Source organism: Polistes fuscatus, unplaced genomic scaffold (genome assembly GCF_010416935.1).
Source record: "Polistes fuscatus isolate 324 unplaced genomic scaffold, CU_Pfus_HIC Scaffold16, whole genome shotgun sequence".
NCBI lineage: Eukaryota > Metazoa > Arthropoda > Insecta > Hymenoptera > Vespidae > Polistes > Polistes fuscatus.
This window is the reverse complement of record NW_025113064.1, coordinates 4391261-4410304: the sequence shown is the minus strand read 5'-3', so window position 1 is coordinate 4410304 and position 19044 is coordinate 4391261. Positions and strand designations below refer to the sequence as shown.

The 19044-nt window shown below is 35.7% G+C and overlaps 1 protein-coding gene and 2 pseudogenes across 1 annotated transcript; all 3 read right to left on the bottom strand.

Annotated features, from left to right (window-relative positions):
- Positions 1-1577: 1577 nt before the first annotated feature.
- On the bottom strand, positions 1578-2202 carry LOC122515015 (fructose-bisphosphate aldolase C-A-like). Its single transcript, XM_043632145.1, has one exon. The coding sequence runs from the start codon at positions 2102-2104 to the stop codon at positions 1703-1705; it is 402 nt and encodes a 133-aa protein (XP_043488080.1). The 5' UTR covers positions 2105-2202; the 3' UTR covers positions 1578-1702.
- Positions 2203-2255: 53 nt separating this feature from the next.
- On the bottom strand, positions 2256-2971 carry LOC122515013 (annotated as a pseudogene).
- Positions 2972-10518: 7547 nt separating this feature from the next.
- LOC122515008 lies at positions 10519-11476 on the bottom strand (annotated as a pseudogene).
- Between the last annotated feature and the right edge of the window lie 7568 nt (positions 11477-19044).

Here is a 19044-nt window from a genome sequence, read left to right as displayed (position 1 = left end):
CATGCTTGGATCACGTGATCGACGTGTTTACGACTACGTACGCAAAAGGAATAGATCACGTAATCGGCGTGTTTATTAATAGACAAAGAAAAGGGAATGGATCACGTGATCGGAGTGTTCTCTTTTAATTTCTTATATTAATCTTCATATATATATATATATATATATATATTAAATATTATTACAATATATAAATATAATATAATATATAATATAATATAATTAAATATTAATTATATTAAATTAAAATATAATATAATTTCATATAAATACATTATATATTATATATATATATATATATATATATATATATATATAAATATGTGTTACGATAAGAGTTGAGAACACTTACATATCGCGTAAAGTCGTCGTTAAGACGTTATACATGGTTGTTTACGAACGACTATTTCTAAACTCTTACTTTATTAAATTTTGTTTTTATACTATTATTAGCATATATATAATACTAATATATATATATATATATATATATATATAGATATGTGGGAAGGGAAATTAGATAAAGGGGCTATGAATTAAGATATGAATATTCGAGAACGATCATTGCTAAATATATCCGTATTTCAAGGAAAAACAAAGTTGTTTGTCAGTTAGGAAGGGATAGAAAAAATTTAAGAAGAAACGTTAAGATAGGAATATTGGGGAACTATCGTTGCTAAATATATACGCCTTTAGGAAGCAAACAGCTATTATTGTATCAGATTAATTTGTATTCACATTAAAACATTCTATTCAACTTTATATTGGAATCCTACATGTATATATATTAATAATATTTTATTATTAATATATTATTATTCTTTCTTAATATTAAAACGATGGTCTCATGGAAATGCCTATAAAGTTAACAAATCGGGTAAACGTCGTCACTAGGACGTGACACCTCCCCCCTTAGAGAGAAGCAGGGAATTTTGTTTTTGTTAATTGTCGGAAAACATTTCCGTTTATTCCCATAATTTTTGGCTAATTAATTCAGTGTAAAGAAATATTTTTTTTTAATTTATCTAAATTTTCTTATGTATAAAGTTCTATCTTTTCGGTTATTCGAAAAGTTTTTGACGAGAAGAAAAAAAAATATATAAAATAAACATTCCTATGTTTCGACATCAATATGTCAAGTATATATTTATAAATTAGTACGAACTTCTCGATTTATTAATCCAAGTAATTCTTTGAATTGCTGATAGACGCATTTCTTATATATATATTAATCAATATTATTATATTTATGTAATAATCTAATACGATATATGAATATTATGTGAGATAAAACATGTCACACGCACACATATATATATAAGAATATTTATAAAAATTAACAAAAGCAAAATGAACTGATGTAGTATTAGTCGATTATAAGTATATGCTAGAACTTATGTAATAAAGTATAATTATAGAATCATACAATAATAAACGAAAAACTCAAATATTATTGTTCTATATTATCAATAGAAAATTTCAAACGAATATATATGGCAATATGATTCACAATGAAATAGTATAGCAATTATAATAAATACTACTTGCAAAAATTTTTTTTTTTTTTTTTTTTTTTAATATGCGTGATTTGCTACGAAAAGTGCAGCATCGCCGGCAGCATCTGTGAAACTTCCCGCGTACTGGCCAAGTGCCGATTCGCCGTTGGCCTTAGTCCTCTTGATAAGTTCTTCCTGTCCAGCTGTTACTTGATCGTTCCTGTTACCTTCTTGAGCGGTGGACAATCCGAAGAAGAGGCCTCGGTGAACTTGAATGCCATCAGGAAGGATTTCGGGCTCACAATCGGTACGATTCTTGCGCTCTGACAAATTGAAACGTAACGAGCGAAAACATTTGCGTTTTCTAAAAAAAAATGGCAAGTTCTTTTTAGGCGTATGCTTTGTAATTTTAAGAACGCATCTCCACTTGGCGAAATGACAGCTATCCTTCTGTACTGGACGCAAGTGCTTGGAGGTGAACTATCTGGAGTGGTTATCGGTGAACCCAACAGTGTAGCTGGTAAAGATTTACTTCCTTTATTTAGATTTATTTCTTCTTCGACCAGTGTCACAGAAGATTGTGGTTTGTTAAACTTATTAGACATCATTTGGTTAGCTACATGAACAATGGATTTTCCACAAAAAGCTGGTTCACCATTAAATCCATCATCAGTTCCTTCAGATTTAGCTGGTTTTACGTTTCCAGTTAATGTTTAATAACTTGAAAAGGTACATTCAGTCCACATCTCTTGACGAAAGTTTCTTCTGCATTCAATGTCCAAAATCTCAATTTCTACCATTGGAGGTCGTCTAATCCCTGAGTCGTACATTCATCGTTTGTAGCAAAGAGTAGCACGACACCCTTATCAACCTTGATTCCAGGAATGATGTTACGTTGTTTCAAAAGCTCTAAGAATAGCGTACCGTTATTAGCCTTCTGATATAGAGTCTCATGGAACAGAATCACACCGGAGATATGTTGTCCAATGACGTCCTTTGCCGCAGTAAAAATGTAATTGTCTGTATGTTCTACGGTTATCCTCATTGTTCTCTATAATGATGTCCTTTAGGCGTTTACCGTTCGTGGTCGTAGATTCGTCAGCAGCGAGAATTCCTTTTTTAGGAGCTACGATCTGTTCAGCAATCCTCTTCTCTTCTTCCTTTAGCTTAGGAACGGCCTTGATGTACATTTTATCTACCATTTTTTTTATTATCACGATGGATTTGACTGTCGTTATCGAAAATATGCACAAACGTTATTAATTTACGTTTGGAAAGAGAATGCTTATTTTTTACAAATTTTAACTTTATCTTTGTGGACGATTCTGCTTCCATTCTTATAACTAATTCTTACATTATTTCTCGGAAGCACTTCTAAAATTTGGTAGGGGCCAGAGTATTGGTTACCAAGTTTAGTGGTTGGTTGTTTTAAAAGGTAAATGTTTTGACCAACCGAAAGATTCTGACCTCGAGCATTTCGATCGTAATATTTTTGATTTGATCTTAGCTCCTACCAAATTTCGTCTTGCAACAGTCTGAGATGTTTTAATTTTATTAACTAGATCTAAATAATACTCTAGGTATGTGCTGTCTAATGCTACATTTGTATGTATGTCTGCGGAAGGTATGTTGCTTGTTTTGCAAAAACTAGTTCGTGAGGGGTAAATTAGTTCCCTCGTGCGTACTGGTGTTGTATGCAAACATGGCGTGTGTTAACCATTTATCCCACTCGCTCTTTTTTATTTTATAATGTTTTAAATATTCCACTAGAACAATGTGAGATCTTTCTAGTGATCCATTCGACTGAGGATGGAACGCCGTAGTTTTTATTTGTTTCAAATTATACTGTTTAGCTATTGCCTTTAAAAGCGAACTAGTAAAGTTTGTTCCCTGGTCAGTCAATATGGATCGTGGTGCCCCGAAAACATTGCAAACATTATGGACTAATCCTTCGGCAATATCTATGGACGTAGTTGTTTGTAATGGTATGGCAATGAAATATTTAGTGAGTGCGTCTTGTATAGTAAGAATATATCTATTTCCTGATTTCGTTTCAGGGAGTGGTCCGACTATGTCCATAGCTATTTTGTCGAATGCCGCTCCCGGCGTATCGGTAAGTACCATTGGTTCTTTGGACTTTACTCTTACTAATTTTTTTAACTGACAACTTGTACAGTTTTTGATAAAATCACTTATGTCCTTTTTTAAATTTGGCCAATGATACTTATGCCGAATTTTATTATACGTTTTTGTGACGCCTTTGTGTCCACCAATAGGCGAGGAGTGGCATTCGGCAAGGATGCCCTCTCGCAGTTCTAACTTAGGAACTAAAATTTGATTTAAACAGATAGTAATGCAGCAATTTTCTGATTCAAACGTGTTACATAAATTCTTTGAATCCGAGGCCATAATATGCCGTCTAAGCTTTGTGTCTTGGCGATGCTTACAGATTTTAAGTCGAGCTCTCGTACTACTGAGAGCAAGGAACCAATTGCTTCGTATATCGTTTCCAATTTTGCACTGTTTGCGATGTTTCCTTTATAGGGATATTTAATTTATGTTTCCCAATGTTAGTTACTTTGGCACGAGCTAAAGTCAAATCTTTTACATGTGGAATAAGTTTTGTTTGTTCTGTAGTTTAGCACCAGTATCGCAAGGTGTGCCGTCTAAATCGGTAAATATTACAATATTGTCGTGCCTTAATTGTAGAGAGTCTCGTGAGACTCCTACATTTTTGTTATCATATTTAAGTTATTGTTTGTTCTTGGTTGTGTCTGTGGAGAGTATAGTCGTTCGTAGTCACTAGAGTTTTCACTGTCTGTATTTTCGTCCTCTAGTGCTGGTGTTGCTAAACGTGACGTGTTGTCGAGGTCATCTGTGCCGTTAGCGTCACGTCGGGGTCACTGTCCTCGTTATCCGTCATCGTGTCCTTAGTTTCAAAATGAACGGTACTATCGTCGGAATCGTATGTGTTTATAGGAAGTACTTTTTTAGTTTCTATCGGATTTCGTGATAGAGCGTCCGCGTTAGCATTCGCAGTTCCTGGCTTATAAATGATTTTGAACGTATACTCAGCCAATTTCAGACTCCACTTAACTAATCTTGATGTCGGGTCTTTTACCGACTTTAGCCAAACTAGTGGTTTGTGATCAGTTATGAGGGTAAATTCTCGGCCGTACAAATATGGCCTAAAATAATTCGTAGCGAAAACTATTGCCAATAATTCTCTTTCAATAGTTGAATAATTCATTTCAGCTTTATTTAAAATTCGCGAGCAATAGGAGATGGGTAAATCCTTACCGACGGGGCCTTGACTCAACACGGCGCCGATTGCATAACCGGATGCGTCCGTTGTGACGTTAAAAGGCAAAGAGAAATTTGGATATTGTAAAATTGGTTCTTTGCACAAGGCATCACGCAGTGAGCAAAATGCGTTTTCATGGGTGGATTCCCATCTGAATAAAGCCTCCTTTTTAAGTAAATCTGTTAGAGGTTTTGCTACTTTTGAAAAAGCTGGTAAATCTTCTGTAATATCCAGCAAGACCTAAAAATTGGCGAATTGATTTAATATTGTTGGGACGCGGAAATTCTTTCACTGCTTTTAATTTTTTTGGATCAGGCTTTACGCCGTTTTCTCTCTATAATATGGCCCAAATAAGCTACTTCTCGTCTGAGGAATTCGCATTTATCGGGCTGCAGTTTTAGATTTGCTATACGAAGACAATGCGCGAGTTTATTAAATTTCGCTTGATGCTCATTGAGTGATCTCGCGTAAAGAACCACGTCGTCCAAATATACAAACATTTCTTCGCCTTGTAAACCGGTCAAGACATGGTCCATTAACCTCTGAAAGGTTGCTGGAGCGTTTTTTAAACCAAATGGCATTCTATTAAATTCATAATGACCATGCGGGGTCGAGAAGGCTGTCTTGGCGCGGTCATCCGGATGCATTTCGATTTGATGAAATCCGGATTTCAGGTCAAAAGTAGAAAAATATTTTGCCGCGCCGAGTTGGTCAAGTATCTCCGTAATATTTGGTATAGGGTACGCATCTCCTACCGTTTTTTCGTTAAGATTCCTATAATCGATCACCATCCGCCACTTTGGGTTACCTTTTGAGTCCGACTTTTTCGGTACTATCCAAATGGGTGAATTATAAGGTGAAAGAGATGGTCTTATTATGCCATCGTTGAGCAACTCCGAGGTTTGTTTCTTTACTTCTTCCTTATGTATTGGCGGAAATCTATATTGTCTGGTGTGCACCGGAATGTCATCGGTAGTAATTATTCGATGTTGTAAAAGGTTGGTGCAACCAAGCGGTTCGCCAGGAAGATGAAAAATATCTGCGTTTTTGTCTAATAATTTGGAAACAGATTCTGCCTCTTCTGTATTTAGGTGATCAAGGCGAAGGAGTGCTCTAACAGAGTCTGGTCTGGAGAAGGTTGGAGTTTTAGGAGATTCTTGAATTTTACTTGTTTCAGTTGGATCAGCGCAAGGTGATTCGGATATATTATAAAGGGTGTGCAAGCATTCGTTTAAGTTATCAACTTCGGATGTGGATTTATAGGAATCACATGGTAAATTTGGAAGAGTTCCTATACTATATGCCAAGAGTTCCAATTTTGGAGTTTGTAGTGAAACAAATCTCGAAGTTGTATTGATGAGTCTGAAATAGGCTTTTCCATCTCTGTTTTCTACCAGTGCTTCGCCGGCATAAATTCCCTTTGGAAGCTGTATTCGCGGAATATAACCATCTTTAACATCGGCGTTTATAACGTGGCAGAAAATTACCCTTGAAGTTCTAGGTGGTATGCTAACCTTGTCGCCGACCGTAAATGGAATTTTTTTATTCTTTACTATAAGCACTTCCTTGATATAGTCGACATTTGTCGGAATGGAACGAAGGAACTCGTTGCCTAATATTCCATCTGTAGAAATAGGGAAGTGATTGTCTATTACGTGAAATGTGGTCTTCTCTCCGAAAATAACGAGTTCGACAGTACCTAACGTTTTTTGTGTGTCGGAGAGATACCAGTCAGTTGAACTATTCTTTTTGTGTTTGTAATTGTCTTTTTAGTTAAATTTTTTATTTTAATTAAGTTAATATCCGCGCCTGTGTCTATCATAAGTGTCACTGCTTCTCTCAACCGTGGAGAAGTCGCGGTGACACATGGAGCCGTCCAAATATTATTTTGTCTTATGTGTTTGATTTCGACGGACCCGCTTTCGGACTCGGACTCCGGGACGCTGTTTCGGTGTTGGGGAACGACGAGCGTCGTCCGTCGTCCCCTTCACTCCGTTTCCCTGATTCCGTTTTTCTAATTGATATTTTAATTTTCGACAATCAAATATTATATGTCCTAAGTTTTTACAGTAAGAGCATTTCTTTGGACTTTTATATCCCGTCTTTGTTTGGGAGGTTGAACGGTTTGGGGAGGTCCGACCCGACTTATTTGAATTATCTTGTCTCTTTTTATACATCTATTCTCCATGTGGCCTTGTCTTTGACAGTAGTCACATACCGCTTTTTTAAAACAGTCGCCTTCTTTATGACCAGGCCTTTGACAGTGCTCGCAAACTATGTTTTCTTTAATTTGTCGTATATTAGCAACACGATTTCTAGATGTAAGTGAGGCGTTTCTTTTCTCATCGTCTTTAATTTGCCTATCGATTTTTAAAACACTCATCAATGCTGCGCGAAAATCTGTAAGCTTCTCAAAACGTATCGCGGTACGATAATTGCTTGGTAACCCGCGAATGAAGGCGTCGAGGCCTTCTTCTTCGATTTTTCTTTCCACTCTCCTCTCAAGACGACCGACTTGTTTCGCTTCTTCTTCTATTATCGATTGTGTTAGTTCTCTAATCCGACTAAAATAATCTAGGACGTGTTCTTCCGGTCTTTTAAATTCTGTAGCTAGTTGCCCTCTAAAATAATTGGAACTGTGTGTTGGCGAGAACGCGTCTTTAAGTATTTCAATTAACTGTTCGACTCTTGTAAGTTTAAGACCTTCTACAACTATGTACGCGTGTCCGCTTAATTTAGATACGATCAAACTGGTTAATGATGTCTCTGTTTGGTCAGTATAGTCGGACGGAAGAGAATCCAAAGCCCTTCTGCAAGCTCTTATAAATTGCGAAACTGAAATTTATTACCGTCGAATTTCGGTACGGCTTCTGCTATTTCACGTAATTTTACGGATGTATTCACCGCTCGTGGTGCAGGTAAGGGTGAAGAGTTTTGAGTAACTCTCCTTAAAGATTCCAATTCGCGTCTTAAGTATTCGATTTCTGCTTGTTGGTCGTTATTAGTTTCTACCCTAGTTGAATTTAAATTTTGTCTTACGGATGGTTGTGGAGAATTTGGTCGTGATATATTAGGTGTTCGAGAGAGTGTAACGTATGGATCTACCGGCGTTTGTACCCCTTGGTAGCCACGAAACCCGCCAACGTCCGTACCTAAGGATCCCTGTAATTCGTTTTCCCTAAGTTCAAGCTGACGTGCCCTTAACTCTACTTCTTTTCTTTGAGATGTTAGTTCTTCTTGCTGTTTGCTTAAATCGATCTGCTCCTAAAAAGTTTCTCTTGATACTGTATTATTTCGTCCATTTTCTTATTTAACATAAACTCCTTTTCAATAATTCCTCCTTCGATACCCTCTAAATCTTCGAGGGATAATTGTGTGTCGGATCTGACGCGTCTTTGTTCAGATGCCATTTTTAAGTATAATTATTGTAAAGTTAAATTTAAAATTTATTAATGTTACTGTGAATTAAAATTATTTTGAAACGAAAAATTAATATCCGTATAATTTTAAATATATATATATACTAATTTCTATCCAGTCGTTGAAAAAAAAAAAAAATTTGAAATGGCAAATACTCTTCTTTTTGGATATCTTAAGAGTTTAAATTTATTAATAGAATTTTAATATTTTTAATCTATCTAGAACTCACGGTTCTTAGTGTGAATTAATCAAGCAAATAAAGCAAAGCTCCTTGTTTTGGCGATCCCACCGCTGCCACCAGTTTTTACTTCCTGTGACGTCCCAGATGGGGTTGTCAAAAAGGAGTAAGAAACAATTTTCAATTTCCCTTTTTCCCGGTCAATCTTTTCCAGAATTTACTCGGTTAGGAAGAGTGCCCTGTTTTGAGTCAATCCGTGGAGCCGGACTTTACTCGGGATCTGGGCAAAAGGAACTTTTATCCCAAAATAAGTAAAATCTTTTACTTACCTTGGGGCTGCTGCTCAATAGGTGTTGAAAATGGTTGATAGATGTTGATTCCGTCAGTGATTTGGATTGACTTCCCTGATAATAATTGAGTATATATTATTAATATTATTACAATATATAAATATAATATAATAATATAAATATAATTAAATAATTAAATTATTATATTATATTAAATTAAAATATAATAAATTTCATATAAATACATTATATATTATTAAAATATATTATATATATATTAATATGTGTTACGATAAGAGTTGAGAACACTTACATATCGCGTAAAGTCGTCGTTAAGACGTTATACATGGTTGTTTACGAACGACTATTTCTAAACTCTTACTTTATTAAATTTTGTTTTTATACTATTATTAGCATATATATTAATACTAAATTATATATATATATATATATATGTTGTGGGAAGGGAAATTAGAAAGGGGCTATGAATTAAGATATGAATATTCGAGAACGATCATTGCTAAATATATCCGTATTTCAAGGAAAACAAAGTTGTTTGTCAGTTAGGAAGGGATAGAAAAAATTTAAGAAGAACGTTAAGATAGGAATATTGGGGAACTATCGTTGCTAAATATACGCCTTTAGGAAGCAAACAGCTATTATTGTATCAGATTAATTTGTATTCACATTAAAACATTCTATTCAACTTTATATTGGAATCCTACATGTATATATATTAATATATTTTATTATTAATATATTATTATTCTTTCTTAATTTAAAACGATGGTCATTCATGGAAATGCCTATAAAGTTAACAAATCGGGTAAACGTCGTCACTAGGACGTGACACCTCCCCCCTTAGAGAGAAGCAGGGAATTTTGTTTTTGTTAATTGTCGGAAAACATTTCCGTTTATTCCCATAATTTTTGGCTAATTAATTCAGTGTAAAGAAATATTTTTTTTTAAATTTATCTAAATTTTCTTATGTATAAAGTTCTATCTTTTCGGTTATTCGAAAAGTTTTTGACGAGAAGAAAAAAAATATATAAAATAAACATTCCTATGTTTCGACATCAATATGTCAAGTATATATTTATAAATTAGTACGAACTTCTCGATTTATTAATCCAAGTAATTCTTTGAATTGCTGATAGACGCATTTCTTATATATATTATTAATCAATATTATTATATTTATGTAATAATCTAATACGATATATGAATATTATGTGAGATAAAACATGTCACACGCACACATATATATATAAGAATATTTATAAAAATTAACAAAAGCAAAATGAACTGATGTAGTATTAGTCGATTATAAGTATATGCTAGAACTTATGTAATAAAGTATAATTATAGAATCATACAATAATAAAACGAAAAACTCAAATATTATTGTTCTATATTATCAATAGAAAATTTCAAACGAAATATATATGGCAATATGATTCACAATGAAATAGTATAGCAATTATAATAAATACTACTTGCAAAAATTTTTTTTTTTTTTTTTTTTAATATGCGTGATTTGCTACGAAAAGTGCACATCGCCGGCAGCATCTGTGAAACTTCCCGCGTACTGGCCAAGTGCCGATTCGCCGTTGGCCTTAGTCCTCTTGATAAGTTCTTCCTGTCCAGCTGTTACTTGATCGTTCCTGTTACCTTCTTGAGCGGTGGACAATCCGAAGAAGAGGCCTCGGTGAACTTGAATGCCATCAGGAAGGATTTCGGGCTCAACAATCGGTACGATTCTTGCGCTCTGACAAATTGAAACGTAACGAGCGAAAACATTTGCGTTTTCTAAAAAAAAATGGCAAGTTCTTTTTAGGCGTATGCTTTGTAATTTTAAGAACGCATCTCCACTTGGCGAAATGACAGCTATCCTTCTGTACTGGACGCAACGTGCTTGGAGGTGAACTATCTGGAGTGGTTATCGGTGAACCCAACAGTGTAGCTGGTAAAGATTTACTTCCTTTATTTAGATTTATTTCTTCTTCGACCAGTGTCACAGAAGATTGTGGTTTGTTAAACTTATTAGACATCATTTGGTTAGCTACATGAACAATGGATTTTCCACAAAAAGCTGGTTCACCATTAAATCCATCATCAGTTCCTTGAGATTTAGCTGGTTTTACGTTTCCAGTTAATGTTTAATAAGTTAAAAAGGTACATTCAGTCCACCATCTCTTGACGAAAGTTTCTTCTGCATTCAATGTCCAAAATCACAATTTCTACCATTGGAGGTCGTCTAATCCCTGAGTCGTACATTCATCGTTTGTAGCAAAGAGTAGCACGACACCCTTATCAACCTTGATTCCAGGAATGATGTTACGTTGTTTCAAAAGCTCTAAGAATAGCGTACCGTTATTAGCCTTCTGATATAGAGTCTCATGGAACAGAATCACACCGGAGATATGTTGTCCAATGACGTCCTTTGCCGCAGTAAAAATGTAATTGTCTGTATGTTCTACGGTTATCCTCATTGTTCTCTATAATGATGTCCTTTAGGCGTTTACCGTTCGTGGTCGTAGATTCGTCAGCAGCGAGAATTCCTTTTTCAGGAGCTACGATCTGTTCAGCAATCCTCTTCTCTTCTTCCTTTAGCTTAGGAACGGCCTTGATGTACATTTTATCTACCATTTTTTTATTATCACGATGGATTTGACTGTCGTTATCGAAAATATGCACAAACGTTATTAATTTACGTTTGGAAAGAGAATGCTTATTTTTTACAAATTTTAACTTTATCTTTGTGGACGATTCTGCTTCCATTCTTATAACTAATTCTTACTTATTTCTCGGAAGCACTTCTAAAATTTGGTAGGGGCCAGAGTATTGGTTACCAAGTTTAGTGGTTGGTTGTTTTAAAAGGTAAATGTTTTGACCAACCGAAAGATTCTGACCTCGAGCATTTCGATCGTAATATATTTTTGATTTGATCTTAGCTCCTACCAAATTTCGTCTTGCAACAGTCTGAGATGTTTTAATTTTATTAACTAGATCTAAAAATACTCTAGGTATGTGCTGTCTAATGCTACATTTGTATGTATGTCTGCGGAAGGTATGTTTGCTTGTTTTGCAAAAACTAGTTCGTGAGGGGTAAATCTAGTTCCCTCGTGCGTACTGGTGTTGTATGCAAACATGGCGTGTGTTAACCATTTATCCCACTCGCTCTTTTTATTTATATAATGTTTTAAATATTCCACTAGAACAATGTGAGATCTTTCTAGTGATCCATTCGACTGAGGATGGAACGCCGTAGTTTTTATTTGTTTCAAATTATACTGTTTAGCTATTGCCTTTAAAAGCGAACTAGTAAAGTTTGTTCCCTGGTCAGTCAATATGGATCGTGGTGCCCCGAAAACATTGCAAACATTATGGACTAATCCTTCGGCAATATCTATGGACGTAGTTGTTTGTAATGGTATGGCAATGAAATATTTAGTGAGTGCGTCTTGTATAGTAAGAATATATCTATTTCCTGATTTCGTTTCAGGGAGTGGTCCGACTATGTCCATAGCTATTTTGTCGAATGCCGCTCCCGGCGTATCGGTAGAGTACCATTGGTTCTTTGGACTTTACTCTTACTAATTTTTTTAACTGACAACTTGTACAGTTTTTGATAAAATCACTTATGTCCTTTTTTAAATTTGGCCAATGATACTTATGCCGAATTTTATTATACGTTTTTGTGACGCCTTTGTGTCCACCAATAGGCGAGGAGTGGCATTCGGCAAGGATGCCCTCTCGCAGTTCTAACTTAGGAACTAAAATTTGATTTAAACAGATAGTAATGCAGCAATTTTCTGATTCAAACGTGTTACATAAATTCTTTTGAATCCGAGGCCATAATATGCCGTCTAAGCTTTGTGTCTTGGCGATGCTTACAGATTTTAAGTCGAGCTCTCGTACTACTGAGAGCAAGGAACCAATTGCTTCGTATATCGTTTCCAATTTTGCACTGTTTGCGATGTTTTCCTTTATAGGGATAATTATTAATTTATGTTTCCCAATGTTAGTTACTTTGGCACGAGCTAAAGTCAAATCTTTTACATGTGGAATAAGTTTTGTTTGTTCTAGTAGTTTAGCACCAGTATCGCAAGGTGTGCCGTCTAAATCGGTAAATATTACAATATTGTCGTGCCTTAATTGTAGAGAGTCTCGTGAGACTCCTACTTTTTGTTATCATATTTAAGTTATTGTTTGTTCTTGGTTGTGTCTGTGGAGAGTATAGTCGTTCGTAGTCACTAGAGTTTTCACTGTCTGTATTTTCGTCCTCTGTTGTGTGTTGCTAAACGTGACGTGTTGTCGAGGTCATCTGTGCCGTTAGCTGTCACGTCGGGGTCACTGTCCTCGTTATCCGTCATCGTGTCCTTAGTTTCAAATGAACGGTACTATCGTCGGAATCGTATGTGTTTATAGGAAGTACTTTTTTAGTTTCTATCGGATTTCGTGATAGAGCGTCAGCGTTAGCATTCGCAGTTCCTGGCTTATAAATGATTTTGAACGTATACTCAGCCAATTTCAGACTCCACTTAACTAATCTTGATGTCGGGTCTTTTACCGACTTTAGCCAAACTAGTGGTTTGTGATCAGTTATGAGGGTAAATTCTCGGCCGTACAAATATGGCCTAAAATAATTCGTAGCGAAAACTATTGCCAATAATTCTCTTTCAATAGTTGAATAATTCATTTCAGCTTTATTTAAAATTCGCGAGCAATAGGAGATGGGTAAATCCTTACCGACGGGGCCTTGACTCAACACGGCGCCGATTGCATAACCGGATGCGTCCGTTGTGACGTTAAAAGGCAAAGAGAAATTTGGATATTGTAAAATTGGTTCTTTGCACAAGGCATCACGCAGTGAGCAAAATGCGTTTTCATGGGTGGATTCCCATCTGAATAAAGCCTCCTTTTTAAGTAAATCTGTTAGAGGTTTTGCTACTTTTGAAAAAGCTGGTATAAATCTTCTGTAATATCCAGCAAGACCTAAAAATTGGCGAATTGATTTAATATTGTTGGGACGCGGAAATTCTTTCACTGCTTTTAATTTTTTTGGATCAGGCTTTACGCCGTTTTCTCCTATAATATGGCCCAAATAAGCTACTTCTCGTCTGAGGAATTCGCATTTATCGGGCTGCAGTTTTAGATTTGCTATACGAAGACAATGCGCGAGTTTATTAAATTTCGCTTGATGCTCATTGAGTGATCTCGCGTAAAGAACCACGTCGTCCAAATATACAAACATTTCTTCGCCTTGTAAACCGGTCAAGACATGGTCCATTAACCTCTGAAAGGTTGCTGGAGCGTTTTTTAAACCAAATGGCATTCTATTAAATTCATAATGACCATGCGGGGTCGAGAAGGCTGTCTTGGCGCGGTCATCCGGATGCATTTCGATTTGATGAAATCCGGATTTCAGGTCAAAAGTAGAAAAATATTTTGCCGCGCCGAGTTGGTCAAGTATCTCCGTAATATTTGGTATAGGGTACGCATCTCCTACCGTTTTTTCGTTAAGATTCCTATAATCGATCACCATCCGCCACTTTGGGTTACCTTTTGAGTCCGACTTTTTCGGTACTATCCAAATGGGTGAATTATAAGGTGAAAGAGATGGTCTTATTATGCCATCGTTGAGCAACTCCGAGGTTTGTTTCTTTACTTCTTCCTTATGTATTGGCGGAAATCTATATTGTCTGGTGTGCACCGGAATGTCATCGGTAGTAATTATTCGATGTTGTAAAAGGTTGGTGCAACCAAGCGGTTCGCCAGGAAGATGAAAAATATCTGCGTTTTTGTCTAATAATTTGGAAACAGATTCTGCCTCTTCTGTATTTAGGTGATCAAGGCGAAGGAGTGCTCTAACAGAGTCTGGTCTGGAGAAGGTTGGAGTTTTAGGAGATTCTTGAATTTTACTTGTTTCAGTTGGATCAGCGCAAGGTGATTCGGATATATTATAAAGGGTGTGCAAGCATTCGTTTAAGTTATCAACTTCGGATGTGGATTTATAGGAATCACATGGTAAATTTGGAAGAGTTCCTATACTATATGCCAAGAGTTCCAATTTTGGAGTTTGTAGTGAAACAAATCTCGAAGTTGTATTGATGAGTCTGAAATAGGCTTTTCCATCTATGTTTTCTACCAGTGCTTCGCCGGCATAAATTCCCTTTGGAAGCTGTATTCGCGGAATATAACCATCTTTAACATCGGCGTTTATAACGTGGCAGAAAATTACCCTTGAAGTTCTAGGTGGTATGCTAACCTTGTCGCCGACCGTAAATGGAATTTTTTTATTCTTTACTATAAGCACTTCCTTGATATAGTCGACATTTGTCGGAATGGAACGAAGGAACTCGTTGCCTAATATTCCATCTGTAGAAATAGGGAAGTGATTGTCTATTACGTGAAATGTGGTCTTCTCTCCGAAATAACGAGTTCGACAGTACCTAACGTTTTTTGTGTGTCGGGAGAGATACCAGTCAGTTGAACTATTCTTTTTGTGTTTTAATTGTCTTTTTAGTTAAATTTTTATTTTAATTAAGTTAATATCTGCGCCTGTGTCTATCATAAGTGTCACTGCTTCTCTAACCGTGGAGAAGTCGCGGTGACACATGGAGCCGTCCAAATATTATTTCGTCTTATGTGTTTGATTTCGACGGGCCCGCTTTCGGACTTGGGCTTCGTGGACGCTCCTTGGGAGTGGGGGAGCGACGCGCGTCTTCGTCCGCGCCCCTTTTCAAGTTTCCCGAATTGAGATTCTCGATTTTATATTTAAGTTTTCTACACTCGAGAATTTGGTGCCCAAAGTTTTTACAATACTGGCATTTCTTTAATGGGGTCTTTTTCTTGGAAGGAGACCTAAATTTAGTAGGGGATCCAGGCTTACTAGGAGGTTTTTGCTCGGAATGGAAGGGAAAGGATACCCATTCTTTTGCCAACAATTGCTTTCCAAATGCCCATCTTTTTACAATAATTACAGTTAATAGTACTGTTAATTGGTCTGACGTTCGCGACGCGATTTTTATTTATCGAAATACCTAACTTATCGTCTTCCTCTTGATCTGTTTGTCTATTTTAAGGAGGCAGATTAAGACTTCGTCAAAGTTATTATATCTTTCAAATCTTAATTCTGTTTTATAGTCCCGAGGCAGACCCCTAATGAATGCGTCTAATCCTTCTTTCTCGATTGCTATTTCCATCCCGTGTTCTAAACGCCCTGACTCTTTCGCCGCTTCGTCTAGAACCGACTGGTGAGTTCTCTTACTCGTCCAAAATAATCGAGCGCGTGTTCGCCCGGTCTCATAAATTCCGTAGAGAGCTTTCCCCTATAATAACTTGATCCGCGGGAAGGCAGAAATGCGTCTTTTAGTCTATCAATAAGGTGTTCTACTCTATCGACCTTAAGGCCTTCCGTTACTAGGTATGCATGACCATTAAGTCTTGAAAGGAGTAGTCTAGTGAGAGACGCTTCTACTTCGGGTGAATAACCTGCTGGTAATGAATCAAGCGCGCGCCGACACGCCCTACAAAACTGCGTTACGGTGATGTTGTATCCGTCGTACTTTGGGACATTTTCTATATATTCCCGTAATTTTAAAAGGAATTTGACAAATGGGAAGGGGGAGCAAAAGGAGCTATTTTTTCATATTTCTAATTTCATGCCTTAAATCCTCGATCTCTCTTCTTAATTCGCCTTCACTATCAAAGTCAGGTGTTAGCGTTCTCCGTCTTGGAACTGGAGCTGGAGAATTTGGACGTGGAGAAACTAAACGTGGAGAACCAGGGGTAAAAGTTAAAGGGTCGAAGGGGTCCACCGGAGGATCAGAACGTTCGAAACCACGAAAACCTGGCATATTATCGCCTAAGGATCTTCTGATCTCTTCTCCTTAACGCGAGTCTCCTCTCTCTAAGTTCTAGTTCTAATTCCCTGTTACTGAGTTCTTCCTGTTTTCTAAGTGTTTCTTCTTGTGTTTTACTGAGTAAATCCTGAATATTCATTATTTCTCCATCTTTTTACGCATAGCGGAATCCATCTCGCCGAGAACGATTGGGGTATCCGGTCTACTTTTTCTTTGCTCTTGAGACATTTTGAATTTTATAAATAAAAGTTACGGTTTCTTAAAAAAAAATGAAAAAAAAAAAAAAAAATTGACAAGTTAAATCTCCTATCAGGCAACCGATTTATTTGCGATCTATCTATTAGCTATCCCACCGCTGCCACCATTTTTGCTTCCTGTGACGTCCCAGATGGGGTTGTCAAAAAGGAGTAAGAAACAATTTTTAATTTTCCTTTTTCCCGGTCAATCTTTTCCAGAATTACTCGGTTAGGAAGAGTGCCCTGTTTTGAGTCAATCCGTGGAGCCGGACTTTACTCGGGATCTGGGCAAAAGGATCTTTTATCCCAAAATAAGTAAAATCTTTTACTTACCTTGGGGCTGCTGCTCGATAGGTGTTGAAGATGGTTGATAGATGTTGATTCCGTCAGTGATTTGGATTGACTTCCCTGATAATAATTGAGGATTTTGGCCAACAGGATTTTAATTCCAATTCACAATACACGATATTAGGTAAAAACAAATATATTCTAAATAACAGTTGATATTAAAAATTATACACTGAGTTTACACAACTTATGTTCGCAATATTAGAAAGAAAACGACGTGTCACAGAGCAAACGTAACTTAACGCAGTATATTAAAGATGCGAGAACGTACCTTATAATAGTTGTACAAAAATATTCAAGATTTATATCTTAAAAGTAGAGTTGAGTTTTATAAGTATAAGGTTTGTCGATAGACTAAAGAAAAGAAACAATAAAAAAAAGAAATTATATCGAGTATGAACTATAAATGAGCAAGTAACTATTATAAATGAACCACTATGAGCAAGAAACTATAATAAAATGAACCATGCGCTTAATCTTTTCCCACTTTTATACTTTCTCTCCTATATTTAAATCTCGTAGTAATCGCCGTGCGATAACGCGATCACGCAAACACGCGTTTTTCATTCTTGGATCACGTGATCAGCGTGTTCTCTTTTATTTTCTTATATTTGACCTGAAATATATATATATGTGTTATATATGTTACAATGAAGGTTGAGAACACTTACGCGATCCGCGCGCGATCACGTTTTCTTCATGCTTGGATCACGTGATCGACGTGTTTACGACTACGTACGCAAAAGGAATAGATCACGTGATCGGCGTGTTTATTAATAGACAAAGAAAAGGGAATGGATCACGTGATCGGAGTGTTCTCTTTTAATTTCTTATATTATCTTCAAATATATCTATATATATTATTAAATATTATTACAATATAAAATAATATAATATATATATAATTAAATAATAAATTATTAATTATATTAAATTAAAATATAATTATTTCTATAAATACATTATATATTATTATATAAAATATATTATATATAAATATGTGTTACGATAAGAGTTGAGAACACTTACATATCGCGTAAAGTCGTCGTTAAGACGTTATACATATTGTTTACGAACGACTATTTCTAAACTCTTACTTTATTAAATTTGTTTTTTACTATTATTAGCATATATATTAATACTAAATTATATATATATATATATAGATATGTATGTTGGAAGGGAAATTAGATAAAGGGGCTATGAATTTAGATATGAATATTCGAGAACGATCATTGCTAAATATATCCGTATTTCAAGGAAAAACAAAGTTGTTGTCAGTTAAAGGGATAGAAAAAATTTAAGAAGAAACGTTAAGATAGGAATATTGGGGAACTATCGTTGCTAAATATATACGCCTTTAGGAAGCAAACAGCTAGCTATTGTATCAGATTAATTTGTATTCACATTAAAACATTCTATTCAACTTTATATTGGAATCCTACATGTATATATTTAATAATTTTATATATTAATTATTATTATTCTTTCTTAATATTAAAACGATGGTCATTCATGGAAATGCCTATAAGTTAACAAATCGGCTAAACGTCGTCACTAGGACGTGACAGCGTAAAATTCGTTCTTTCGAGAAAATGATCGTTGCGATTTTGGGAGTGAAATTTTTTCGAGTTTTAGGGAACTTTTTTTTCGCTGCCTTAGAATTTTTTCGTATTTATCAAAAAAATTTTCTAGCAAGCTTCCCGATCTATAAGTGCTCTCAGACTATAGAATAGTCCTCTGTATGCTCTTTTTAGCCTTTATTTCGAAAGATTTTCCAAGAATTTGCGGTTCATAACACTGAATATTGTTTTCGCGAACGAAAAAAAGGGCCGATTTCTTGTACACATTGTCACGAACTCTTCGGAAAGATGAAAATCATCGATTTTCGACATTTTTGAGCT

Excerpts from the sequence above, each read along its gene's own strand:
- LOC122515015 (XM_043632145.1), bottom strand. The coding sequence starts at position 2,104 with ATGATGTCTAATAAGTTTAACAAACCACAATCTTCTGTGACACTGGTC.